At 46.5% G+C, this 27,520-nt stretch overlaps 1 protein-coding gene across 1 annotated transcript in view; it reads left to right on the plus strand.

Moving 5' to 3' along the window:
• LOC123750497 (uncharacterized) overlaps window positions 1-27,520 on the plus strand; it is a 352,029-nt gene that overhangs the window by 235,581 nt on the left and 88,928 nt on the right. Inside the window, exon 2 of the mRNA XM_069302695.1 lies at window positions 21,263-21,964. Within this exon, the coding sequence (XP_069158796.1) occupies window positions 21,263-21,964 (702 nt within the window). The remainder of the gene's footprint in view (window positions 1-21,262; window positions 21,965-27,520) is intronic.

Consider the following 27,520-nt stretch of genomic DNA (forward strand, 5'->3'; position numbering starts at 1 on the left):
TCCTGACTCTGGCGTCTTCGGGGGTTGCCCCATTCGGGTCAGTGACGGAGGCATTTGAGCCTATTCCTCCTGCCAAGGCTTCTAGGTCCTACCAGCAGACCCCTTTTTTTCTGCCTTTTCCCTGGACTTTACCTTTTCTGCAGGGGTAGTGGGCATTGAGGACGGCTCTGGCCTAGGAGCCCCTGTTGTGGGTTCTCAGGTCTTTGTGGGGAGCCCGATTGCAGCGCTTGGGCTCTTTGCCTCTTCTTGAGCCTTTTGTGCCTTCTGTGTAGGGGGTTTTCATCCCTTTCTGGGAGGGGGGGGGGAATATACACGTCACAGGGGTTCAGCTTTTAGCAGTTTTCCCCTTGGTAGTTTTCCTCTTTTCCCCTATCCTGGCTGATAGCCGTCCCCCCAGCACTCTTTGTCATATAACGCTTTGAAATTACTGACGGTTTTGGCCTCCACCACCTTCTCACCTAACTTGTTCCAACTGTCTACCACTCTGTTTACAAAAGGAAATTTTCTTATACTTCTCCGGCAGCTTTGTTTCGTTAGTTTAAATCTATGACCTCTTGTTCTTGAAGTTCCGGGTGTCAGGAATTCTTCCCTATCAATTTTATCGATTCCTGTTACTATTTTGTATGTTGTGATCATATTGCCTCTTTTTCTTCTATCTTCTAATTTTTGCATATTTAATGCCTCGAACCTCTCCTCATAGCTCTTGTCCTTCAGTTCTGGGAGCCACTTGGTGGCATGTCGTTGCACCTTTTCCAGTTTGTTGATGATATGGGCACCATACAACCGCTGCATATTCCAGCTTTGGTCTAACAAAAGTCGTGAACAATTTCTTTAGTATTTCAACATCCATGTATTTAAAAGCAATTCTGAAGTTAGAAAGTGTAGCAAAGGCTCCTCGCACAATGTTCTTAATGTGGTTCTCAGGTGACAGTTTTCTATCTAGAACCACCCCTAGATCTCTTTCTTTATCAGAATTCTTGATAGAAATTACAGGCGATGAGTCACAATAACATGGCTAAAGTATGTTGACCAGACCACACACTAGAAGGTGAAGGGACGACGACGTTTCAGTCCGTCCTGGACCAGTCTCAAGTCCATCCCTTTCTTTGTCAGAATTCTTTAAAGATTTCTCACATAATTTATAGGTTGTGTGGGGTCTGTTCTCCTATTCCACATTCCATAACATATTTATTCACATTAAATTCTATTTGCCAAGTGTTGCTCCATATACTTATTTTGTCCAGGTTTTCTTGAAGAGCGTGACAATCATCTAGGTTTCTTATCTTCCCTATTATCTTAGCATCATCAGCAAACATGTTCATGTAATTCTGTATTCCAACTGGTAGATCGTTTATGTAGACAATGAACATTACCGGTGCAAGAACTGAACGCTGTGGTACTACACTCATGACATTCCTCCAATCTGATACCTTGTCTCTGATTACGGCCCTCATTTTTCTGTCAGTTAGGAAATTTTTCATCCATGTTAGAAGCTTACCTGTCACCCCTCCAATATGTTCCAGTTTCCAGAACAACCTCTTATGTGGAACTCTGTCGAAATCCTTTTTTTTAGGTCCAGATAGATGCAGTCAACCCAACTATGTCTTTCCTGTAAAATCTGTGGCTCGGTCATACTGTGGCTCGTTCATAGAAACTGAGTAAGTTTATTACACAGGATTTTCCAGATCGAAAACCATACTGTCTGTCTGATATTATATCGTTTTTCTCCAGGTGTTCTACCCATTTAGTTTTAATTATTTTTTCCAATATTTTGACTATTACACTTGCCAATGATACAGGTTTATAATTAACCCTTAAACTGCGCATGGTGTATATATACGCCAAGAGGAACATGTCCCACGGTGTGCATGGCATATATAAATGCCATAGGGTGCCAGGCACGATTCAAATGGCCCGCGGCTACACGGGGTTAACATTAGCTTCCTCAGGGCTCTTGTAAAGAGATGCCATGTATAAAAAAAAATCGTGGGCAATATTCTCCGGTGTGAGAGCCACAGTACTGTGGGAGCAACCAAGGCTGGTGCACACAGCATGAGATAACAGCATTACTGTTCAGCTTGTGACCACAGCATCGCCTAAAAATGTCAAAATAAATATGTAACTTCTATTATTTAGCGATGACAGTATTACAGATGACCCCTGACTGTGATAAAAATGACCAGGATTGTGATAATAGCAGGATTGTTGTGATAATTAGCGCTGTGAGAAGAGTAGTGCTGAGGGACGGAAGGAGATAGCATCGTTTATTGACTGTGTGGTCACCTGTTATTGTCTGCATTCACTATACCAGCTCAGTGGTTCTCTATGGTGAACACAAATGTATATACTTATACATTTATAAGAGAGTGTATATAGTGTAACAACACTGCAAACAGTACTGTTGGGGGAGAAATTTTAGTGCACCTGACCTTGAATGAGTGAGGGAGGTAGCCGCCAGCTGTCTTTGTGTAGCGACATCTCTTGGTGCCTGAACTAACTATATCAGCTTAGTTGTACAGTTGTGTTGAACAAAACATGTAGATCCTTATATATAACGTCTGTATATAGTAAATTAAATAAATAACAGGACGGTGGGAGGAGAAAGTAGACGAGTGAGGCGTTGTTGAGGGAGTGGCTGGCTGGTGTGTGGCGGTCACTCCTCGTTGCTTTTCGACTCATAATACTAACGTACCCTTAGTGTTCATTATGGTGAATAAAACATGCAGATACTTATATATAACCTACGTATAGAGTGTAATAACAGTAAAACTATTTGTTTATTGTTTTATGAACATAATAATTGAATCACTAATATGCACACCATACTTTTGAGTATAGCAATGATTCACCCCATTTATTATATAAATCTATCACACTACACACTATTGAATAATATTACTGCAAAAAAACTAAAAAAAATCAATTAGAGAGATTGAAATAATTAGGTAATAATATCTTTGTGGCAACTCCCACCTGTCAGCTCGGGTGACGCTGACGGTCTCTGACGACCGCTCTGTCAACTTCCACATTTTACCAGACTTCCTCGACCTATTGCGGCCAAAATATGTGACCTACGATTTTTTCCCCCATGCTCAGGGAACACAAATTAACATTTTTAGAAGACAAAATAATTTTTTAGAATTTTTTTTTCTTGTGCACAGGGGGTGTAAATCTCCTCAGGATCCCTTAGCAGCTTAAGGGTTAAGGGGGCCTTCCCTGCTGCCACTTTTGTAGATTGGAACTATGTTAGCCTTTTTCCACACATCAGCTACAACTCCTGTAAACAGGGATGCCTGAAAAATCAGTTGAAGTGGAATGCTGAGCTCAGGTGCACATTCTCTCAGAACCCATGGTGAAACTCCATCTGGACCAACTGCTTTGTTCTTACTTAGCTCCTTGAGAATTTTTTCCACTTCGTCTCTAGACACCTCTATGTGCTCTATGTTGTTCTCTGGAATTCATATTGTGTCTGGTTCCCTGAAGATTTCATTTTGTACAAACACACTTTGGAAATTTTTGTTTAATGTTTCACACATTTCCTTTTCATTTTCCGTGAATTTTTTTCCCATTTTCAACCTCTGAATATTATCCTTTACCTGCAATTTGTTGTTTATGAATTTATAGAATAGACCTGGTTCTGTTTTACATTTGTCTGCAATCCCTTTTTCAAAATTTCTTTCTGCCTCTCTCCTCACTGCCGTGTAGTTGTTTCTTGCATCTTTGTATCGCTGGTATGTTTGGGGGTTTGGCCTCTTCCTATATTGATTCCATTTTTGTGTCTTTCTCGCAATATCTGTTGAACCAGTCCTGTTTCCTAGGTCTGCATCTCTGTTTTGGTATAAAAAATTTTGTGCCTTTGTCATATATTTCACAAAACTTGACATACATCTCATTTACTTCCTTGCCTAGCAACAAGTCTGTTCAATTATACTCACTAAAAAAAATTCTATGATCGCCATAATGTCCTCTCCTGAAGTCAGGTTTTTCAACTGCTTCAACCTCCTTATTTTCTTCCAGATTATAACGCATTGCATACTTTATTCCCAAGTTTACTTTATTTTACTTTATTTTATTTTATAATTTTATTTTACATACTTTATTGTGTGGAGCATTCTATGTCTGCCATCAAGCGGGCCGGGCACCCAGAAAGGTAGGCACCCCAACACAAACCCCTAATCTGGTTAAAACAACTACAGAAAACTAACAAGTAAACAGAACTCCCCAATTGAAAAACAAGCATGACGTCACACTTGCTGCGCCACTTTTCTGCGCAGCTTCCCCCCCCCCCCTCCGGGAAGGGGCAGGGGGAGCCCCAGACCCATCGCGCCGGCTATCCACCTGTCAGTTCTCGGCTGATGTGATTGTGGCTCGGTCGTGTGGCTCCAGCTCCAGATTCTCTCATGTGTTGTGCTGTGCCTTGTGTCCAGTACTGCTCTTATGGTGGCGTGCGAGCTGGGAGTAATATTCACAGGTACTCAAGCTACATGTGCTTAGGGTTCCCTTCCCTGAGTGTCCTGTAAGTACTGCCCTTGGGGCTTGGGTTTATCTTCCACAAGTCACCTTGGGGGTCTTCCTCTGTTGGTCTCTTGCTGTTCAGTGATTGACCGCCCCGAGTGTGTTAGGGAGTTTCCTCCCTTGTTTACCTTGGGGGTAAGTGGTAGTTTTTGCACTGGTAGGGGCGCAGTTTTCACCTATTACAGTGGCCAGCTTTTATTCTTCTGGGTACGTTGTCCTCTTGAAGAGGTTTTCTTTTCATTTTTGTTTGTGCCTGGTGGGGGGGGGGGGGGTCTGCTTTTGTTCCCCCTACCCCCAGTTATCTTAGTGTCTCAACCTCCAATGTTCAGTGGTACCCCCTTGCTTGGCCCCCGTGAGTGGACACGTCCCGGGGGTGGTTCAGTTTTAGAAGTTTGTTTGATAGATATGGGCGCCGGTTAGCAGTACCCTGCCTGGGCTTACCCTTCGTGATAACAGTCTAAGGGCCCTGGGAAATCCCACAGAGGCACAAGGGGTTCAATGGATGTGACCCTTGGGTCCCCCTCTCTCCTTGTGCGAGTTTGAGGGTTACTCTGTTCCCTTGTCTCAGGGCGACACTCATTGTTTCTTCCTCCGTTATGCTGCCTGTTGGGTTGGTGACACCTTCAACCCGGAGTCCTGCGAGCATTTTTGCTTGTTTGTGACTCACTTTACCCAATCTACTGATGACACTATCCGGGTGCAGGCGGCTCAGGCGTTGCATGCTATCTTGAGGTTATCTTGAGAGGATTTTTGGACTTAGTGTCCCCTACCGGTCCTCAACCCGGCCTCCACCTCCAGGAAGCAGCCCATAGCAGCTGTCTAACTCCCATATTACCTATTTACTGCTAGGTAACAGAGGCATCAGGGTGAAAGAAACATTTTGCCCATTTCTCTCCGCCTCTACTGGGGATTGAACCCAAAACCTCAGGACTACGAATCAGAAGCGCTGTCCACCCCAGCTGTCAGGCGTCAGGTGCTAGGTTTAGGTTGCTGCAACATGCTAGGTTGATTGCTACCCTGGATGCCCTGAGGCTTCCCTGCTTTGCTTGTAGAGACCCGGACTTGGGGGTGTTGGTCATTTCGACCTTGTTTCAGTCCGCACCCCCTCGTTCTTCCCCTGCTGTGGTTCATTCTGGTCCCCCCCCCCTCCTTGCTTCCGGCACCGGAGTGTCTGTGGGTTTCGTGGTCTGGAAGGTTGGGGGGAAGTTTAGAGGATTCTGAGACTCAGGAAGTTTCGGGGGTTGCCCCTTCTGGGGTGGCGATGGAGGCATTTGATTCAATTCCTCCAGTTGTTGCATATCACTCTGACCAGTGGGCCCCCCCTTCCTTAGTGTTTTCCAGCTGCCCTGTCTTCTGATTTTGAGGCCGGGGCTTCGGAGGACAATTTGGCCCCGGGACCTAGTATAGAGGTTCCCGGGGTTTAGGGGTGAGGGCTGGCTTGGGGACCTGAGCCCCATTGGACCCCACCTGGGTTTTCTTATCCTTTGAGTGGGGCTTACTTTTACAGGGAGTGGGGGTTTTCCTTCCCTTCCCTTCCCTCTCTACATACGAGTTGGTTTTAGTGATGGTCCCTCCCCGGTTCAGTTCCGTGTCCCTTCGGGTCCTTCGGTTCTGTTCTTCCTGTGGATAATTTTAACAACATTCTTATCTGGGACATGTATTCTTCTGCGTCATGTCACATTCATGTAAGAATCGTATCGGGATCCTGCATGACTCTTGGTCAAGTATAGCAATGGGCCCATATGTGCCTCTGTGATTTAGTGCTTGATTATCTAGGGTCTCGAAGGTTTGAGAAGAACTTCGATAATTCACATATTATTGGTACGTCTGTCAGTTTCTGGTGAGGATTACCTCCAGTCCTTTCTTGAACTCGTTTGTCCACTTCCATACTACGTATCATCTTTCAATACTATATCTAATTATTTTCTAATCACATCTCATCTCCGTAATCTGTCTCGGCAATAAAAATAATTGTTAAATAATCATTGTCGGCTACCCTCTCCGAAAGAAGGGTGGAGTCAACTTGGACCTCATGCATTCTGAGCGTGTCCCGAGGGAGATAGTTTTGTTTCTGGACAGTATAACATGTGCTGGTGTTCTGCGACCTTTCTCAAGGGTAATACACCACACTAGCTACTCTCTCTCTCCAGTCATAGCCCCCTTGATACTGGGGGTGTTCTGGATTTTCTATACTGTATAGGGAAACTTACTAGTATTTTCTCTGAATGCAGGAGTAGGGTGGCTCGGAGTGATGCCCTCTCCGCCTCTACTCTACGCCTACTCTTATCCTAATGCATACGCAACGTAGGACATAATCCACTACCAATGCTCCCAGAATATTACATGGCTGAGCTGTGTCGTGCCACTATAGTGCCTACACTCTACATGCAAGATTATACGGTCTGGCCACACTGTCAGCCAGGCACTGGCTGTCGATTTTTGGATAAGTGTTGGGTATTGTTTGTGGTATGTTGATTGGGCACTTTGCGTGCATCTTAACACTATCACTCACCGGGCAGGCGCGCAGTCAACTTAGGGGTCATGCACCGAGCGTGCGGGTAAGTGCGCGGTGACACCTAAATGTCTATACTCGTTTCAGCTTTCTCACCTTAATTCTTGTGCTACGTCGCTCGTTTTGGTATCATTGTGTTTGCAATTAAATTCCCTACAGGTGTGTATAAATATAATGTCCAAAAGCCTGGCGTGACTCCCAACAGCAAAGCCTAAATTCTGCAAAAGTTACCCCGTGAGCGCACAAAATGAGTAACATGTGCATACTCGTTCCATTTTTCTCACCTTAATTCTCGTGCTACGTCGCTCGTTTTGGTATCATTGTGTTCACAATTAAATTCCCTACAGATGTGTATGAATATACTGTAATGTACAAAAGCCTGGAGTGCCTCCCCGCAGAAAAGCCTAAAGTTACCCATGAAGAGCACCAATTTGTACACTGCAACCTAATGTGTATACTCATTCAATTTGATAACATCAAATTTCGTGTTACGTCTTTCATTTTGGTATCAAATTGTTCGCAATAAAAAGGCGCGTATTTTAAAACTTGCCCCATAATAATAGAGCAATAACTGGAATTTTAACAAATATTTTAATTCTGGAAGCTCATCATCACAAAATTATTTATATCTTTCCAGTGTTCTGACATAAATTTTTGTGTTACATCTTTCATTTTGGTATCAAATTGTTCGCGACGTAAAGGCGCGCATTTTAAAACTAGTCCCAACATAATAGCACAATAAATAGAATTTTAACAAATATTTTAATATTTTGACCAAAAGCCTATTTATAATCTTTCAAGTGTTCGGACATCAAGTTTCATGTTATATCTTTCATTTTGGTATCAAATTGTGCACAATCTAAAGGCGCTTATTTTGATACTATCCCGAGGTCGATTGGATAAAAAATGAATTTTATACAAATATTTTTTGTAGTGGACGCGAGTCCTGTCCAAAGTTATCGATAGTGTTAACGTTGCCTTAATTAATATGTCCATATATATTGTTGTTCATTACACTGTGGGGCATAGCCCAAAATTTTAGTAACTTTTAATTTACTTTTTCAGCGACTGAATCTTTTTTTGACTCTGGGCACTCATTCATTGACTGTCATTCAATGCCTGGCTACATCCTTATATATATATATTGGAATCTCTCTGTATATATAGTTGATCTTGTACATTACATTAGCAATTGCTAATTAAGTTGTGTTAGTTCATCATATTGATTATACTCTCTTGTCCCTAGCTACCAGTGTCTTGATCATATTTACGGTCATTTCATTGCATATTTACGTATTTCTTACCTTTATGCTACACATTCTTGTGTATATTAGTATGTGCATATTGGCTATACTAATGATAATGCTAGGCTGGACTATGTACATGTTCAGTTCCCTGATTTTGAACTGACCAGTGTTTAGTTATAGCGCAGAGTTCTTTCCTCTTCTTGTATCACACTACCGACTGCCGGGTATGCAATGTCTGCAGATGGATGTCGATTTCCATTCAACCACTCCTGTCCCCTGTAGTTAATTTTCATTGGGACGGGGGGGAGCTTGGAATTGCAGCCCTGGCTACGAACTTTTCTTTGAGTTAATTTTCCATACGGGAATTTTTATTTTAGTGCAGTACATATCCTAAGTAGTTTTCCTCATACATTACTCAGCGTCATGTGCGTCGTTCTGCCCTGCTGGAGCTGGTTGCACCATTCCTGCAGGATGCGGTGTCACTGTTTTCGCTTCACGTCTCGCGTGTTGCCTCATGGTGCTCGCTTCCTTATTGGCCTCTGCCTGGGCCTCTGGCTTTTGGTTTTCATCACCATTTTGTCCTTGCTGTTTGCGGGGTCTGCTGTTGGGCTGTTTCTGCAAGCGGTTTCTTCTCGTTGTCATCCGTTGTCGGTCGTGTTGGTCCTTCAAGGGTCCCGGGGGGGGGGGGGGATCCTCAAGGACGGGGCGTGTCTGCTCGCCAGGGTTGGTTCTTTCCCAGCTCGCTGGGTTTGGTGCCTGGTGCCCTGATGGACATTCCATCTGGTTCCCTGATAACCTTGGTTTCAGGCACTGCTTGCTCGGTGTCCGTACCCCAGGGGTTGTTCCGGGGCTGGTTTGGTCTTCTCGAGTCTTTGCGTCTAGTACTTTACTTTTGACTCAAGTCTATAACCATCTGTTCATTTTCGTTGGGATGGGGGAAGCTCGGTGGAGATCAGGTGGCTTCGTTGATGGTGTCCCACTTGCGTGCTTCGTCTCGATGGCTGTATGGGGCTTCCTGGCGATCCTTCCTTTTTCTTTTTTTGTCTCTTCGTAGGTATACTTCGCTTTTTGTTGAGGTGGTCTTGTCCTTTCTCTAGTGGCTGTTTCAGGACCGTCTTCGTATGCCGCATTTTGTCATCTCGTATCATGTGGTGCTGGCGGAGCTGCTAAGGCTTGCTTTCGTTTTTGATGTTCCTTCTGCACCATTCCACAAGCTGTCTAGGGCATTGTTTCACCTCCGGCCTGCTCTTGCGCCGCCTGAGCTGTCCTGGTCTTTGGACATGATGCTCTCTTACCTCTTCCCCCCGGTTGGTTGTGGCCCCTTCGGTTCCCGATTGTTTCTCAGAGGTTTCTACTTCTTTGGGTTCTGGTGTTAGGTTTGTTTGTTGCAGCCGTTCTTCTTTTTCTGGTGAGGTTGGGTTGGCTGTTTTTCTGGAGGAGGTCCATGGGGTTGTTGTTGCTTGGTATTTTTGGCCGGGGGTGCATCTTCTTGTGTCTGGTTATGTCTCTCAGCAATTGCCTGCATGTCGTGGCCTCTGTGGCCCCTGGACATGCTTTAAGTTGCCCGGGGTTCCCTTGTCCCCTGTTCAGGGGTTTTGGTCTCCAGGGTTGTCTGCGGGGTCCTCTCGGTGTTGCCTGTTGTCTTGCTTTCGGGTTTTAGGCACATGGTTTCTGCCTTCCAGGTTTGTCCCTCTTTTGTCCTTGGCTTTGGGTAGATAGCTCTTGGTAGATAGCCCAAACCTCCCCACCATTTTCTGGGTGAGACCCGGAGGCTTCTCAGTAACCCTCCCTTCCCCCAGTTAGCTGGTTTTTACGCCTGTTTTGACATCCACCCTCAAACTGACAGGTGGATAGCCGGTGAGATGGGTCGAGGGGCTCCCCCTTTCCCCTCTCAGGGAGGGGGAAGCTGCGCAGACAAACAGCGCGGAAAGTGTGACGTCATGCTCGTTTTTTAATTGGGGAGTTTTGTTTACTTGTTAGTTTTCTGTAGTACAGTAATTTTAACCAGATTAGGGGTGTTTAGGCCACGAAATTGTTTTTGATTTCTGTGCGCGCTTCCCCGGCAGCCAGCAAGGCGGCGCTGTCTTGCTTACATGTGACTGTGTGTGGCACGAGTTTTGGAGGAGTTTTTGCCTCCGACTGGAGGTACTGTGGTACCTGAGCTTACGAATTTAATCCGTTCCCAAAGATGGTTCATAACCCAAAAATTCGTAAACTGAAGCGAATTTTCCATAAGAAATAATGTAAATTGAATTAATCCATTCCACACTCCCAAAATTATTAACTTCAAAGTAAATTTTATACCTAATTCAGGTTATTGCTTAAATTTATTGATGACTCTTGTTGGTGTATGGAAGACGGTGAGGAGGGGAGAGAGGAGGAGAGGTGATAGTGGTTGGAAGGGGAGTCCCCTTCCATTATAACATCAGGCGGTGATGACTTCTATGGGGTAATCTCTCTCCTATGTTTTGCAGGAGCACTACTAGGACCTGGTTGTGGCTCACTGCTTGCTTGTCTTACTGAGAATCTGTCTAAACACACTTGTTTTTCCCTATATTTTAACACTTGTCTGTAGTGAGATATCATATAACCATTTAAAAGGTTAATGCAATGGCCTGCTACAGCTTTATCTGGGTGAGTTTTTTTAACAAAACTTTGCAGTTCTTCCCATACTTCACACATTTTCTTAACCCCTAAGCTGCTCAGGACTATTAGGCCTTCAACACCCACAGGCGAAAAAAAAAAAAAAAAATCGCCTTATAAGTGTTCATTTGTGTTCCCTGATCACAGGAAAAATAAAAAAATAAATCCTAACTGGCATATTTTGGCTGTAATATGGTGGGGGAAGTCTGGCAAAAAAGAGGCGTTGACAGAGCAGGTGTCAAAGAAGGTCTGCTCCGCCCCAGCTGTCAGGCATGAGTTGCCACAAAGATATTATTACCTAATTATTTCAATGTCTGATTGTTCTAATTTTTTTGCAGTAATATTTTTCAATAGTGTGTAATGTGATGTATTTATATAATAAAATGTGTGAATCATTGCTGTACTCAAAATTATGTTGTGCATATTAGTGATTCAATTATTATGTTCATAAAACAATTAACAAATAGTTTTGCTGTTATTACACTATATACACAGGTTATATATAAGTATCTGCATGTTTTGTTCATCATAACGACCCACTAAGTTGGTATTGTGAGTGAAAAAGCAACAAGGAGTGACCGGCACACACCAGCCAGCCACTCACCACCACTCACTCCCTCGCCAACATCCTCCTCCCACCATATTGTTTTTGTTTGTATTCGCTATATACAGACGTTATAGATAAGTATCTACATGTTTTGTTCACCATAACTGTTCAACTAAGCTGGTATAGTGCCCAAAGAGCAAAGTGGCCACCTTTACACAGCATGACATGTCATGCAGATGATGCCACCACCCTCACCAAAATGGCTTCTCCCAACACTCTTTTTGCTGTTATTACACTATATATATACACGTTATATATATAAGTATCTACATTTGTGTTCACCATAACGAACTACTAAGTTGGTATGCTGAGTCAAAAAGCAACAAGGAGTGGCCACCACACCAGCCAGCCACTCACCACCACTCCTTCCCTCGCCATCCTCCTCCTCCCACCATACTGTCTTTGCTTTTATTCTCTATATACAGACGTTATATATATAAGTATCTACACATTTTGTTCACCATAGCAAACCACTAAGCTGGTATAGTAAGTGCAGACAGCAACAGGTGGCCACACATTCGGCAGACGACGCTACAGCCCTCCCTCCCTCAACATTACTCCTCCCACAGCACAGCGCAAATTATCACAACTATCCTGCTATTATCAGAATCCTGGTCATTTATATCACAGTCAGGGGTCTTCTGTAATACTATCATCGCTAAATAATAGCATGTACATATATATTTTGACATTTTTAGGCGATGCTGTGGTCACAAGCTGAACAGCAGTGCTGTGAGCTCATGTTGCCTGCACCAGCCTTGGTGGTTCACTCAGTACTGAGGCCCCTCACTCCTGGTAATGTTGCCCACGATTTTTATTTAAAATGGTGTTATAACTAATATTGTGTGGTGGGCTTCTATGGGGAAACTAGTACTATTAAGGGGTAAGGGTAGTGAGAAGACAGAGTATCAAATATGGGAGAGCTAAAATGCCCGGCCCCCAAAATAAACTATCCACAGTAATAATACCTTGCTACTAGACCATATACGTCAGTCTAAGGGTTGATCAATGCACTCCCACACAGGAAGAAGGGATACTCCTATAATTCATGTACTTATTTATTAACCCCTTAACAACCCCCCATATACACTCACACCAATAACAATAATAATAATAACTTTACCACACTACCTTACGTTAAAAAGCCTTGGTCCACTTAGGCAGGATACAAGGTTTACACTAAGAACAGGCTAGGGTAAAGTACTACTGGATAAGCACTGAAGCTGGATGCAGCTTAGGGGTAGACACACCACGTGGTACCCTAATACAAAACACAACACTTAGGGGTACCCAAAACACTGGCAAATACTACCCCCAGGTCTCACCAATATTTACTACCAGAGTAGGTACACTTAAAATGCCCCGTACTTAACTTAATGGTACAGGAACTTCAGGTAAGGGAAATAAGTAAGAGGAGAAGGGAGGAGAGTAGGGGTGCAGCCATAGAGTAGGTCTCGTCCCCACGAACGCCAGCCAGAGAAGAACGCTCCTAGCGACCAGCTAGGCCTCCTGCATGTTGTGGTGCCGGAAGGAGCCTAATTGATCGTGCAGCTAAGCACATTAAAGATCTTCCCCTATGCAATGTATTGTTACTATACAAATGATTAGAAAGTATTAGTAGCAAAGTTGGTGCCTATGTTATTATTTAATAATCAACCCCCAGCTCAGTCTTTAAATGCTCTTTGAGAAACAATAATAGTCTTGCGTCTGGCAGGGAAGATACAGACAATGACGCATAGGGTTGCGTTCAGCTATACTATAGTTAAGTTTAATAACTCAATTTTGACCTCTGGTTTCCACTAAAGAACCCAGGGTCGTAACACTCCTCCCCCCTTCAGAGAAAAACAAAAAAAAATGTGACTACTAGAATAGTAGTCATATTTTTTTTTGTAAGAGTATACAGAGAATAAGAAGAAAAAAATATATGACAAAAAAACAAAACAATCAAAAACAACACTTTCTCTGCAAGAAAAATACAAAGGAGTTCTCTGAAAGAAAAAAAAAAACATACACACAAAAAAAAAAAAACAGGGAAGTAAATAAATTGGACACGGAATATTTAATGTCACAGGAGAACCTAAAAAAAAAAAAATAACTAAAGCATGACAGTTGGTAAATGGCTTCCTGTGTCCCAGATGAATGTTATTCAGGCAACCGGGACAGAGCGTCGGCTATCACCTTGAGTCGGCCCGGTAGGTGGGTAATGGAAAGATTGAAGTCCTGTAGGTACAACGCCCACCTGAGGATGCGTTTATTCTTACCCTTCATCTGAGTCAGGAAGACTAGTGGGTTATGGTCCGTGTACACTTCCACTATATTACCTGTGAGGTAAACTTCGAACTTTTTACATGTTAACACTAGCGCCAACGCCTCTTTTTCTACCACTGAATAATTGCGTTGCGCCTTGTCAAATTTCACAGAGTAATAATATACTGGGTGTTCCACTTGATCATCCCCAGTTTGCAACAACACTGCACCAGCACCCGAGTCAGACGCGTCCACATGAATTTTAAACGGTCGATCGAACCTTGGACTAGCAAGCACTGGGGCGGAAGCTAAGATCAATTTCAAATTTTTAAATGCCTCTGCACAGTCTGATGACCACTTAAATTTAACGGCTTTCCGCAACAAGTCTGTGAGAGGAGTGGCAACACTGGAAAAGTTCTAACAAAAACATCGATAGTACGCACATATACCGATAAATCTTTGAATGTCCTTTTTAGACTTTAGTACTGGATACTCCAGAATGGCACTGATTTTATCTTGCCGAGGTAACACTTTTCCTTGGCCCACTTCATAACCGAGGTACGTCACTGTGCCTTGGCCAAAATGACACTTTTTAGCATTTAAGGTAAGATTTGCCCTTTTCAAGATTGCAAACAACTGGCGTAACCTAGCTGTGTGGTCAGCCCAATTACTGTCAAAGAGCACGATATCATCTAAATACGCCTGAGAATTTGGCACCTTAGCGAGCAGAGTTCATGAGTCTCTGGAACGTGGCAGGGGCATTACGCAAGCCGAACGATAACACTTGATACTCAAAAACACCCTCGGGTGTCACGAACGCAGTTAGTTGTTTAGCACGTTCAGTGAGTGGGATTTGATAATACCCCCTCGAGAGGTCGAATTTCGAAACGTACTTGGCATTTCCCAACTCGTCGATGCAGTCCTCGAGGAGGGGCAGCGGATAGGCATCCACAATGGTCACCTTGTTGAGCTGCCGATAGTCGGTGCATAATCGCCAGGAGCCGTCTGGTTTGGGGACCAAAAGGCAGGGCGAGCACCAAGAGCCCTGGCTTGGCCGGATGAGGCCGTGCTGGAGCAAGAAGTCGACCTCCTTCCGTACGATGGCCTTCTTTTCTGGACTCATCCGATAGGGTTGAAGGCGAATGGGAGTGTAGTCCGTCAACTCGACATCATGGCAAATGGCATCAGTCTGGGTCGGGACCTCCCCGAACAGACTGGAGAATTCATCAACCAACGACTGCACCTCTTCACGTTGGGCCATCTGCAAATGGGACAGTCCCTCCACAGCATTCACATAACTAGAATTATTGAAAATGAGATTAGTTGGGTCCCCAGAACAATCATCCCCTCCCTCACTGGAAATGGAAACATTGGTTAGTGCAATGGGCCTGGGGCCCTGGAACTTCTTCAGCCGATTTACATGTACGAGCATTACCTGGTTACGTTTGTCAGAGTGCCTCACTTTGTACGTGAGGTCCCCAGTCTTTTCTGTCACAATGTAGGGGCCTTCGTACTTGTGGGACATAGTGTTCCCTAGTCGAGGCTTTAATACCAGGACAGGGTCGCCAGGCTGAAATACCCGTAACTTAGCCGTAGCATCGTTTCGGTCTTTCATCTTTTCTTGGGCCATCCCAAGATACTTTAGTGCAGCCGCCTTGCAGTCCTTGAGTCTCTGGTGGTGTTGCGCAAAGAAAGCCGAACCTTCGGTTAACGTTACGTTCCCTAACAGATTCTCCTGTAACATTTGCAAGGGTCCACGAACTTTATGGCCAAAGACTAACTCAAAAGGAGAACAACCCAGTGAACTTTGTAATCCCTCTCTAGCCGCAAACAAAACATATGGCAAATTCTCATCCCAGAAGGTGTGGGAACTCTCGCACGATGTCTTCAACATCTGCTTCAGAGTTAGATGGAAACGTTCAATTACCCCCTGACTCTGTGGATGGTATGGGCTGGAAACCTTATGAGTTATTCCATGGTCCTTACAAAATTGCTCAAAAATATCAGACTGTAAGTTAGTACCATTGTCAGTTTGCACAACCCGAGGCAACCAAAAGTGGAAAAAAATTGCAACATACGAGCAAAACAGTTTTTGCTCGGATGTTCCTTACAGCAAAAGCCTCTTGGTAACGAGTAGTGATACACATCATCGTGATTAGGTAAATATTACCAGACTTAGTTCTAGGTAATGGTCCAACACAGTCCATTACCACATGAGAAAATGGTTCCTCTGGCACGACAATAGGCCTTAGAAGAGCTTTAGGTGGAGTCTGGTTTGGTTTCCCAACCAGTTGACAAAAAATACACGCCTTACAAAATTTTGCCACATCGCTTTTCAGCTTGGGCCAGAAAAAATACTTTAAAATTTTGTGATACGTAATATTTATACCTTGATGTCCCCCCATAGGATCATCATGAGCAGCTGCCAAAACTCTTTCTCTATAGCAGGTCGGCAACATAACCTGGTGGACTACCTCCCACTCATTTGACAAGGGAGCACTCTGTGGTCTCCATTTTCTCATCAAAATCCGATCATTGTAGTAGTACCCAGTTGCTGCGTCTACAATTTCCTCCATAGAGACAGCTGTCTCATGACAATCTACAAGAGTGGGGTCAGCTTTCTGTAACTCAAGGAGGCATCTAGGCCTTGGTCAGATGCTATTGGCCGAGGCTCAACAGTGTTCTCCTCCACCACCCCACTACTCTCGGTAGATGGCGGTGGCAGGCTCTCCACAATGTCCTCGGCCACGTCATCGAGTCGGGCCATGAATGTGCCCGCGAGGTCCACTTGGTTTTCACCACTCGGAAAGTTCCTTGTGTCCTCGGGATTTACCACCTTGGCAAGCACAGGGCTGCCCTTACATTTAAGTCCCATAGACCTGGTCACTGCGCACGCAGGGTACACAACATTATCCTCTGCGGCGGGTGGATCCAGGCAAACCTTAGGGGTAGGCAACATAATAGGCAGTCTGGAGTCCCCTACCTTATCCCCTGCTAAATCATTACCAACTATTACATCAACATTAGGGAAAGGTAGGTATGAAGTGACTCCGACTGTACAAACACCCTTGTGGAAATCAGATTCCAGGGTAACCTTATGGAGGGGTACTGCTCGAGTATCACTAGTGACACCCTTGACCAGTGCCACCTCTCCAGTGTCGAGAGTGTTGGCACCTTGCAACGCATTCTCTAAAATTAAAGTCTGGATGACACCGGTGTCTCGGAAGATCACCACGTCCTTCCAAGAAGAACCCTCAGACAAAAGTAGTCTCCCTTTCGATAAGAATGGGGTAAGCAAGTCCAACCACTGTGAGTTGGAGGTCTTACTCCCTAACCCTTCCGAAGGCCTCAAGCCCTGTGTCACAACTAGAGCATTGGGTCTTTTTTCCAGGTACAGTTCCCAACACCGGCTAATAGTGTGGTTTGGACGATTATAGTGACCACAAAAACGTCGGGGAGAAGAGACATTACTAACAGAATTACCCTTCGGTTCACCCTTAGGTGCCGTGGGGCTAGACACTTTAACAGGGTTAGTTATGTCTGAAACAGAAGGTGCATTAGTTAAAGGGTTAGAATGAGCTGGTCTGGACGGGCTGTTGGTATACGTTTTGCTACTCTGTGGGGTATAATTATTTTTATTGGGCCTTTTGCCCGCCAATTGGTAGTTTTCTGCCAACTTGGCCAAATCCCCTATTTTAGAATTTACCTCTACCCTTCCTCTAATGTAATGTGAAACATTCTCTGGCATAATATCTATAAAATGCTCCATTAAAATTAAGTTCCTGAGAGCCTCGTATGTTTCGGCTTTCACCGAGCGAATCCATCTATCAAACAATCTAATTTGATCATTAACAAATTCAGTGAGCGGTTGGTTGTGAGTAGGCCTAAGGTTGCGATAAACTTGGCGGTGAGCTTCAGGAGTAATTTCATATGCCCGCAAAATACATTCCCTGACTTTATCATATTCAAAATACTCGTCGTCAGGCATGTTTATAAAAATATCTTGTGCTTTACCCCTAAGTCTTCCCTGTAGGATTTTCACCCACTCTTCCTTTGGCCAGTTCATGGACATGGCCAATCTCTGAAAATGGTTGAAAAACCTTTCAGGGTCCGACTCGGAAAATTCAGGCAAATTATGCTTTTTCTCATAATGCCTGGGGTTTGAATCCCTAGCAGGTGGAGGTCCAGTGGCATTCGCTCTAATTCTAGCCTTCTCGGTTTTGAGTCTTTGCTCCTCTAATTTTATTTTTGCTAACTCTAGAGCTAATTCTCTATCCCTATGAGTTGCACTTTCTGCTTGGCTAGGCTGGCATAAAGGTGTATCACTTGCCAATAGTTCTTCATCAATACAATGTTGTAATATTTCATTCACCAAAGTCCACTTTTTATCCGCGTCATTTAATTCTAGGCCAAATTCCTTGCCTAACAATACTAAATTAGACTTGGTAAGTTTCCTTATCTCTACTGCTGAAGGCTCCATTGCCAGTCTCTGCATTTCAGATGACATCACTAATAATTTTAGCTCCCAGCCAAAGAAAAAATTAAAAAATAAAAATTGGAAAAAAAACAAAAATTTGCACGGCCCCTAACACAAGGCCACACTAACCTTAATCGTGAAGGGATCCAGCTGGGTGTCCAGTCAGTGCAAGAATGTCCTTTGCTAGATGAGCTGGACCCTAGGCTAGCACACAACCGTTCTGCGGAAAACAAAAAATTTTAGTTTTGGCACTCATGAATATAATTTTTTACACTTATAATGTTCCTCCCGGACAGGCCCCCACTTGTTATAAATATAAATGTGTGTGTTGGGTTCTATGGGGGACTTGGTATTATTAAGGGGTAAGGGTAGTTAGAAGACAGAGTATCAAATATGGGAGAGCTAAAAGGCCCGGCCCCCAAAATAAACTATCCACAGTAATAATACCTTGCTACTAGACCATATATGTCAATCTAAGGGTTGATCAATACACTCCCACACAGGAAGAAGGGATACTCCTATAATTCATGTACTTATTAACCCCTTAACAACCCCCCATATACACTCACACCAATAACAATAATAAAAATAACTTTACCACACTATCTTACGTTAAAAAGCCTTGGTCCACTTAGGCAGGATACAAGGTTTACACTAAGAACAGGCTAGGGTAAAGTACTACTGGATAAGCACTGAAGCTGGATGCAGCTTAGGGTAGAGACACCACGTGGTACCCTAATACAAAACACAACACTTAGGGGTACCCAAAACACTGGCAAATACTACCCCCAGGTCTCACCAATATTTACTACCAGAGTAGGTACACTTAAAATGCCCCGTACTTAACTTAATGGTACAGGAACTTCAGGTAAGGGAAATAAGTAAGAGGAGAAGGGAGGAGAGTAGGGGTGCAGCCACAGAGTAGGTCTCGTCCCCACGAACGCCAGCCAGAGAAGAACGCTCCTAGCGACCAGCTAGGCCTCCCGCATGTCGTGGTGCCGGAAGGAGCCTAATTGATCGTGCAGCTAAGCACATTAAAGATCTTCCCCTATGCAACGTATTGTTACTTTACAAATGATTTGAAAGTATTAGTAAGCAAAGTTGGTGCCTATGTTATTATTTAATAATCAACCCCCAGCTCAGTCTTTAAATGCTCTTTGAGAAACAATAATAGTCTTACGTCTGGCAGGGAAGATACAGACAATGACACATAGGGTTGCGTTCAGCTATACTATAGTTAAGTTTCACACATCCGGTTAAGTTAAGATACACATCCGGCCCGCGGATGTGTATCCGCGGGCCGTTTAAATCTTGCATAGTACTCCAAAACTACATATGCAGTGATGCACACTTTTGCGTCAGTTACTCAAAAGTTCATATGCAGTATTGGGCAGTTTAAGGGTTAATGAGGAAGGGACATCCTCTACTGCCTCTACTCATAACTATTTTCTTAGATTGAACCTTACCACTGACTTTCTTGGGACCATGGCAAGATATATAATAATTACCTTTATGTTCAAATACCCAAAAATCCCAAAACACTGAAATTCTTTACAAAGAATTCAGGCGCGATTGTCACTAGGCAGGAGGCACTGTTAAACTGAGGCGCGGTCGCCGTGCCACCACACGCTAGGTCGGCCATACGTGTATCAACAAACTACTTTACCCTAGGCAAAGTTCGTAACGCAATTTGTATTTTACGAAGAAATTGGGCTCGTAACCTGAAAATTCGTAAATAGGGGCATTTGTGAGCCGAGGTATCACTTTACTTCTCCCGGAGCCGTGTGTATATGTAAATGTGTGTTTGATTATTTGTATATGAGTAATAATATGTTTTATGGCCGCCTGTTGTTTCTTTTCCAGGGTACGTTTTCCCCCAAAAGTAGTGGTGCTTCGGTTCAGGGACTGGTTAGGTTTTGTGGTGGAGGGGCAGGCTTACCGCTTTCGTTGCCTTCCTTTTGGGTTGAATCTGGTGCCTCGCATATTCACGTGTCTTCCCGGTTCGTGGTGGCCCTTCTGCATCTGCTAGTGGTTCAGGTGTAGGCCTATCTCGACAACTGGTTGGTGTGGGCTCCCAGCCGGTCTGCTTGTCTGCTCTCCAGGGGGATGATTCTTTCCCAGTTCACCGAATTCTGGTTCCTGGTGAGCTGGAGGAAGTCTCATCTGGTTCTATCCAAAGGTTTGGACCCAGCTGGGCCTCGTGAGGGACTCTCGGAACACTTCCTTGTGTCTCCCTCCGGAGGCATTGCTGCTGCTGCAGTCCTGCCTTCTGCTGTTTGGGAGGAGGGGGTTCCCCGGGTCATGTGGTGGTTGCTCGAGCAGTTGTGCAGGAGTCTGACCTTTCCCGTGCCGATTTACTCACTGGGTCGGGTCTGGCTTCAGCGTTTGGTAGCTCCAGGGAGCCAGAGGAACTCTACACAGAAAACCAGCGTTGAACGTAATGAAACGCCATTTTCTGGGCGAGTCCTGGAGGCTCCCCGGTACCCTCGCTCCCTCCGGTCGGCGGTTTCCAATTTGTTTTTGATTCTCAGCCTCAGAATTAGGGTGTGAGTAACCGGCACAGGAGGTCCAGGGCTTCCCCTTCACCCTCCCAGGGAGGGGAGGGCTGCGTGGACAAGTGGTGTGGCGGTGTGTATGATGTTTGCTTGTTTCTTTAGATGGGGGGGGGGGGGGGTGGAATCTGCCTCTCTATTCGGTCTTTGGTTGCAATTTTTCTTACCATGTGGGGTCTGTTTTGTTATGCCTACCTTTCTGGGTGCTAACCCCAGTTGATGGCAGATATGGAATGTCCCCAAATACATGGGGTTTCCATAGGCCATTGCTCCCTTTGCCTTTTTGAGGCGGCCAGGTTCTGGCTTGTGGTCCTCGGTAGGCTGAACTCCAGATGACTGATGACCCCGGACTAATATGCGCATATCAATCCGATAGCTCCAGAGAACCGGAGGGACTCACACAGAATATAATTTTTTTCGTTGTAAATACATGCAACTTAACCAAATATTCTTTATCCACAGGATAACAACCCAGAGGAATGTTCAGTGTGTTTTAACAATTATGATGACACTCTGCTACGGCCTCGCACTCTGCCTTGTGGCCACACATTCTGCTCCCAGTGTATTGACAATGCTATCAAGAATGGTCAGCTGAACTGCCCCAGCTGCCGTGCCCAGCACACTGCCACTGCTGCTACTCAGTTTCCAATCAATTATGGTATGGAGGCCTTTATCAGAAAACTAAAAGGTATGGAAGTTGTGCCAGTGAAAACGGTACCCACAAAACCCACTAAAGCTCCGACCAGAGGCATCAGTAAGAAGTTACGTTCCATGGTGGAGGAGCAGAAGAGCAGCATCAGCAGCCTCATTACCAGCTGTGAAGAGGTACTGTCCCAGCTGGGTGAGTACCGGGGGCAGCTGGGGGACTGGAAGACTCAACACCTCCAGCTCCAGGACAGACTCTATGCTCTGGTAGAGCAGAACAAGTCAGCAATGAAGCTCTTGGAACTGGAGGATACCAGTGTGGTGGATATGACAACACAAGGAGAGGAAGGGAAGACTCAGCTGCAGGCCATGTTGGGGAGCCTCGACACAGTCAACACAGCACAGGAAGTATTCATGACCATCAACGAAGTTGACCAATGCAACATGGAGGTAGAAGATTGGCTCCAGAAGTGCCAGGAACTCTTCCCAGATGTCAACACTGTCCACACCTCAGTGAAGGTATGCTGCTGAAGGTCACATTGTTCTCACCCAACTGAGTGTAGTATTGCCTCTATATAAACACTTTTGATATGGAGACACATCAAGATGAGAGTAAACTTTATATATATAGGATGATATGGAGACACATCAAGATGAGAGTAAACTTTATATATATAGGATGATATGGAGACACATCAAGATGAGAGTAAACTTTATATATATAGGATGATATGGAGACACATCAAGATGAGAGTAAACTTTATATATATAGGATGATATGGAGACACATCAAGATGAGAGTAAACTTTATATATATAGGAAACTTTTTGTTTTAACGCATGAGACATTTTTATTAATAAAGTCAACTGTCATCTTGGTGTTTCTCTACACTGTGGTCAGCACTCAGTGTTCACTACACTGTGGTCAGCACTCAGTGTACACTACACTGTGGTCAGCACTCAGTGTACACTACACTGTGGTCAGCACTCAGTGTACACTACACTGTGGTCAGCACTCAGTGTACACTACACTGTGGTCAGCACTCAGTGTACGCTACACTGTGGTCAGCACTCAGTGTACACTACACTGTGGTCAGCACTCAGTGTACACTACACTGTGGTCAGCACTCAGTGTACGCTACACTGTGGTCAGCACTCAGTGTACACTACACTGTGGTCAGCACTCAGTGTACACTACACTGTGGTCAGCACTCAGTGTACACTACACTGTGGTCAGCACTCAGTGTTCACTACACTGTGGTCAGCACTCAGTGTTCACTACACTGTGGACAGCACTCAGTGTACACTACACTGTGGTCAGCACTCAGTGTTCACTACACTGTGGTCAGCACTCAGTGTTCACTACACTGTGGTCAGCACTCAGTGTACACTACACTGTGGTCAGCAGTGTACACTACACTGTGGTCAGCACTCAGTGTTCACTACACTGTGGTCAGCACTCAGTGTATACTACACTGTGGTCTGCACTCAGTGTACACTACACTGTGGTCAGCACTCAGTGTTCACTACACTGTGGTCAGCACTCAGTGTACACTTCACTGTATTCACCTAGCTTTGCTTGCGGGGGTTGAGCTCTGATCTTTCGGCCCGCCTCTCAACTGTTACTAACTACTAATTTTTTTCTTGGGGAGCCCCTATGGCCCCGGAGCTATCCAGGCTGACATGAATATCCTTAACTTTGGCATCAGTCGATGTGGGTGGAGTTCTAGGCCTACCGTGACCACGAGCCAGAACCTGGCCCCCTCAGAGAGGCACGAAGAGCAATGGCCTATAGAAATGCACATGTGGTTTTGGAGCATTCTATATCTGCCATCAACCGGGACAGGCACCCAGAAAGGTAAGCACCCCAAAACAAACCCCTGTTCTGGTTAAAATGGCAAAAATAGACAAAAGAGTGGACAGAACTCCCCAAATGAAAACTGGCAAATGAGCATGACGGCACACAAGCTGCGCCTCATGTCTGCATGCACTGCTCCCCCCCCCCCCTCCCCGGGAGGGGGAAGGGGAAGCCCCAGACCCTCGTGCCAACGATCCACACCCCAGTTCTTCGGCTGGTGTGATGCATCGCTGCCATGTGGCTCCAGGTCCTGACTCTTGTGTTGTGTTGTGCTATGCTTTGGTTCAGTGCTGCTCTTACGGTGGCGTGGGAGCTGGGAGTATTATTCCAAGGTACTTGTGCTGCATGCGCTTAGGGTTCCTTTCCCTAAGTGCCCTGTAAGTACCGCCCTTGGAGCTTGGGGTTATCATCCACAAGTCACCTTGGGACTACCTCTGTTGGTCTTTTGCTGCTCAGCGACTGATCGCCCCGAGTGTTTGGGGGGGGGGGGTTCCCGCCCTTGTTTACCTTGGGGTAAGTGGTAGAATTTGCACTTGTAGGGGTGCGGGGTACTGCACAGCTAGTTTTCACCTATAACAACAGCTGGCTCTGTTCCCTTTGGGTACGTTGCCATCTTGCGAGGATTTTTTTTTTTTTTTTTTTTTTTTTTTTTTTTGATTGGTGGGGGGAGGGGGTCTGCCTCAGTGTTACTTTCCCCTGTTTTACTAGGGGTTGCTTTTGTTTGGTGGTACCCCCTGCTTTGCCCTCGTGAGTGGACACGTCCCGGGGGTTCAGCTTGAGCAGTGTTGTTTGGTCGCTTAGGCACTGGTTAGCAGTACACTGCCTGGGATTACCCTTAGCAGACCCAGTCTAGTGGCCCTGGGAAACTCCACAGGGCACTCGGGTCTGATGGATGTGACCCCTGAGTCTCCTCTCGCTATGTGCGAGTTTGAGGGTTGCTCTGTCCCCTTGTCTCAGGGCGACGCTTATTGTTTTTGCCTCCGTCATGCTGCCTGTTGGGTCGGTGACACATTCGACTCGGAGTCCTTCGAGATTTGTTACTTGTTTGTGACTCAATTCACCCAATCTACAGATGACATTGTTCGGGGTGCAGGCGGCTCGCACGCTGCAGGATAGGTTTAGGTTGTTGCAACGTGTTTGGTTGGTTGCTTCCCCAGATGCCCTGAGGCTGCCCCGTTTTGCTTATAGGGACCCAGACTTTGGGGTGTTGGTCACTTCGGCCTTGGTTCAGTCCGCGCCCCCTTGTTCTTTCCCTGCTGTGGTTCATTCAGTTCCTTCCCCCCCCCCCCCCAACCCGTTGGGGGGGGGGGGAAGGACAGGGCCCCGTTGGACCCTTGGAGGGTTGGAAGACTCTCCGAGCGAGGCTTACTGTTACAAGGAGTGGGGTTTTCCTTTTCCCCCTCTGCGTACGAGTTGGATTTGGGTTCGGCACCTCCCCGGGTTCGGTTCCGTGTCCTTGCAGGTACTTCAGTTCCGTCCTTCCAGAGGTTTTCAGCTTCTCGCGTCTCGCCTGCTGAGGTGCGGGCAGCCATTGCGGATTACCTCCTGCACGACCCGGAGTACGCCTCCATAATGGATCTATCTTCTTTCAGGTTTGGGGCTTCGTCTCTGTACCGGGTTTGTTATGAGGTTTAGGGTTCATCCTGGCTTATGGACTGCCCTTTGTTCTCGCTGGATGCTTGGGAAGCCTTCTGTCGTACCGACACACTTCAGTGGTGCGAGGCGTTGACTGTGGTCCAGGTTTACCTGGGGGGACACTTTGAGCACCTTAATGAGTGCCTTTTTGCTCCAGCCCTTCTGCTTGATGTTGGCACGGTTCAGCTTCACGTGCTGGTTCCTTCCCTGTCGGCTGCGCTTGTGGCCGAGGACTTGCGCACACATGGCCTGTTGGCTGCGCTTGTGGCTGAGGACTTGTGCACACGTGACCTGTTGGCTGCACTTGTGGCAGAGGACTTGCGCACACATGGCCTGTTGGCTGCGCTTGTGGCCGAGGACTTGCGCACACATGGCCTGTTGGCTGCGCTTGTGGCTGAGGACTTGTGCACACGTGGCCTGTTGGCTGCACTTGTGGCTGAGGACTTGCGCACACATGGCCTGTTGGCTGCGCTTGTGGCCGAGGACTTGCGCACACATGGCCTGTTGGCTGCGCTTGTGGCCGAGGACTTGCGCACACATGGCCTGTTGGCTGCGCTTGTGGCTGAGGACTTGTGCACACGTGGCCTGTTGGCTGCGCTTGTGGCTGAGGACTTGCGCACACGTGGCCTGTTGGCTGTGCTTGTGGCTGAGGACTTGTGCACACGTGGCCTGTTGGCTGCGCTTGTGGCTGAGGACTTGTGCACACGTGGCCTGTTGGCTGCGCTAGTGGCTGAGGACTTGCGCACACGTGGCCTGTTGGCTGCACTTGTGGCCGAGGACTTGTGCACACGTGGCCTGTTGGCTGCGCTTGTGGCTGGGGACTTGTGCACACGTGGCCTGTTGGCTGCGCTTGTGGCTGAGGACTTGCGCACACGTGGCCTGTTGGCTTCAGTCCTGCATTGATTTTCTCTCCTGGAGCTGTCTTTGGATTGGCTTGAGGATGTGGTGGAGGTGCTTGGGGTCGTTCCTTGGGTCTGGTGCTTTGGTCTCGGCTGGTCGTGCGTCGTTTGCACTTTTGAAGCTGTTTGCGACGATCCTGCGGGATGCACTGTCGTGGTTTTTTGCTGCACGTCTCTCGTGTCGACAGGTGGTTTTCGCTGCACGTCTCTTGTGTAGACAGGTGGTTTTCGCTTCCTCCTTGGAATCCGCTTGGGCCTTGGCTCTTAGACTGTCTTTGCCCTTTTGTCTTTTGATGTTTGCGGCCTCTGCGGTCGAGCAATATATGTGGGCAGCTTCTTCCAGCTGCTGCCCAATGTCTGACTTTTTGGTTCTCCGGGGTTCCCGGGTGGGTACTTCCCAGAGGGGTCGTGCCAGGGCTCGTGGTTCTGCTCGTCGGGTAGGACACAGGTGCCAGTTTTGGAGCAGTGCCACCTTCGGTCCCGGCTGCACCTGGGGCTGCACCTGGTGCAGCCAGGTGCAGCCTGGTGATCTTTTTATCGGTGATCGCTCTGTGCGCAGGTCGGATTCTCATAAGGGTCATCGGCCATTTTGCATTTTTTCTCGCGGCCTGCGGTGCCGTTGGGTGGCTCCTCCTCCTTGGGGGGGGGGGTTAGGGGCTGGCAGGGCAGGCCTCTTATCCTGCGCTTTGTCAGGTCATCTTGGAGTGAGTGAGCTTGGGCGTGGTCGAAATGACGACGTCTCTCAGGTGGGTTTCCTGCCGTTTCTGGTTCCGAAATGGGACTGTGTGGACCTGCGGTTCATTCTGGACTTGTCATGTCTGAACCCCTGAGTTTCCTGCCCCTCCTTTTGGATGACCACTCTGCCCCAGGTCCGGCTGCTGGTGGAGCCGGGTGCTTCAATGGTGTCCTTGGACCTCAAGGACGCGTATTGGCATGTCCTGATTCATCCTGGGTTCAGGGACTGGCTCGGTTTTGTTGTGGGGCATCGGAGTTACTGCTTTCCTTGTCTCCCGTTCGGGTTGAACCCGGGGTCTCACATGCTCACACTCTTTACCCGAGTCGTGGTGACCTATATGCGTCTGTTAGGTGTTCAGGTGTTGGCCTACCTTGACGACTGGCTGGTTTGGGCTCCCAGTTGGTCCGTGTGTCTGCTCGCCAGGGGTTTAGTGCTTTTCCAGCTAGCCGGGTTCGGGTTCCTGGTGAACTGGCAGAAGTCCCATCTGGTTCCCTCCCAGGTTCGGACCTGGCTGGGTCTTGTATGGGATTCTCAGACCACTTCCTTGTCTCTCCCTCTGGAGTCTCTCCTTCAGCTGCAGTCCCGTGTGTGTTTGTTTCTGGGGGTTCCCGGGTCACTCGGAGGTTGCTCGAGGGTTTGTGTGGGAGTTTGAACTTTGCGATGATGGTCTACTCACCGGTCGGGTTTGGCTTTGTCGGCTGTTCTGGTTCCTTTGGGGACGTTCCTGTCGCTGGGTTCGACCCCCGGGGGGGGGGGGCCTTACGTCAGCTGCTGCATTGTCAGCTTCCTCTTCGGGTTTTTTCCGGGTTCATTGCCTTGGTGCCTATCCAAGCCATCGCTCGATGTGTTCATGGAAGCGTCATTTCTCGGCTGGGGCTTTGTGACCAGTGCTCACCAGGCCAGCCGGGGGCAGTGGGGTCCGTCCTTCCGTTGGGCCCACAGCACGGT

This window comes from Procambarus clarkii, chromosome 48, assembly GCF_040958095.1.
Source record: "Procambarus clarkii isolate CNS0578487 chromosome 48, FALCON_Pclarkii_2.0, whole genome shotgun sequence".
Lineage (NCBI taxonomy): Eukaryota > Metazoa > Arthropoda > Malacostraca > Decapoda > Cambaridae > Procambarus > Procambarus clarkii.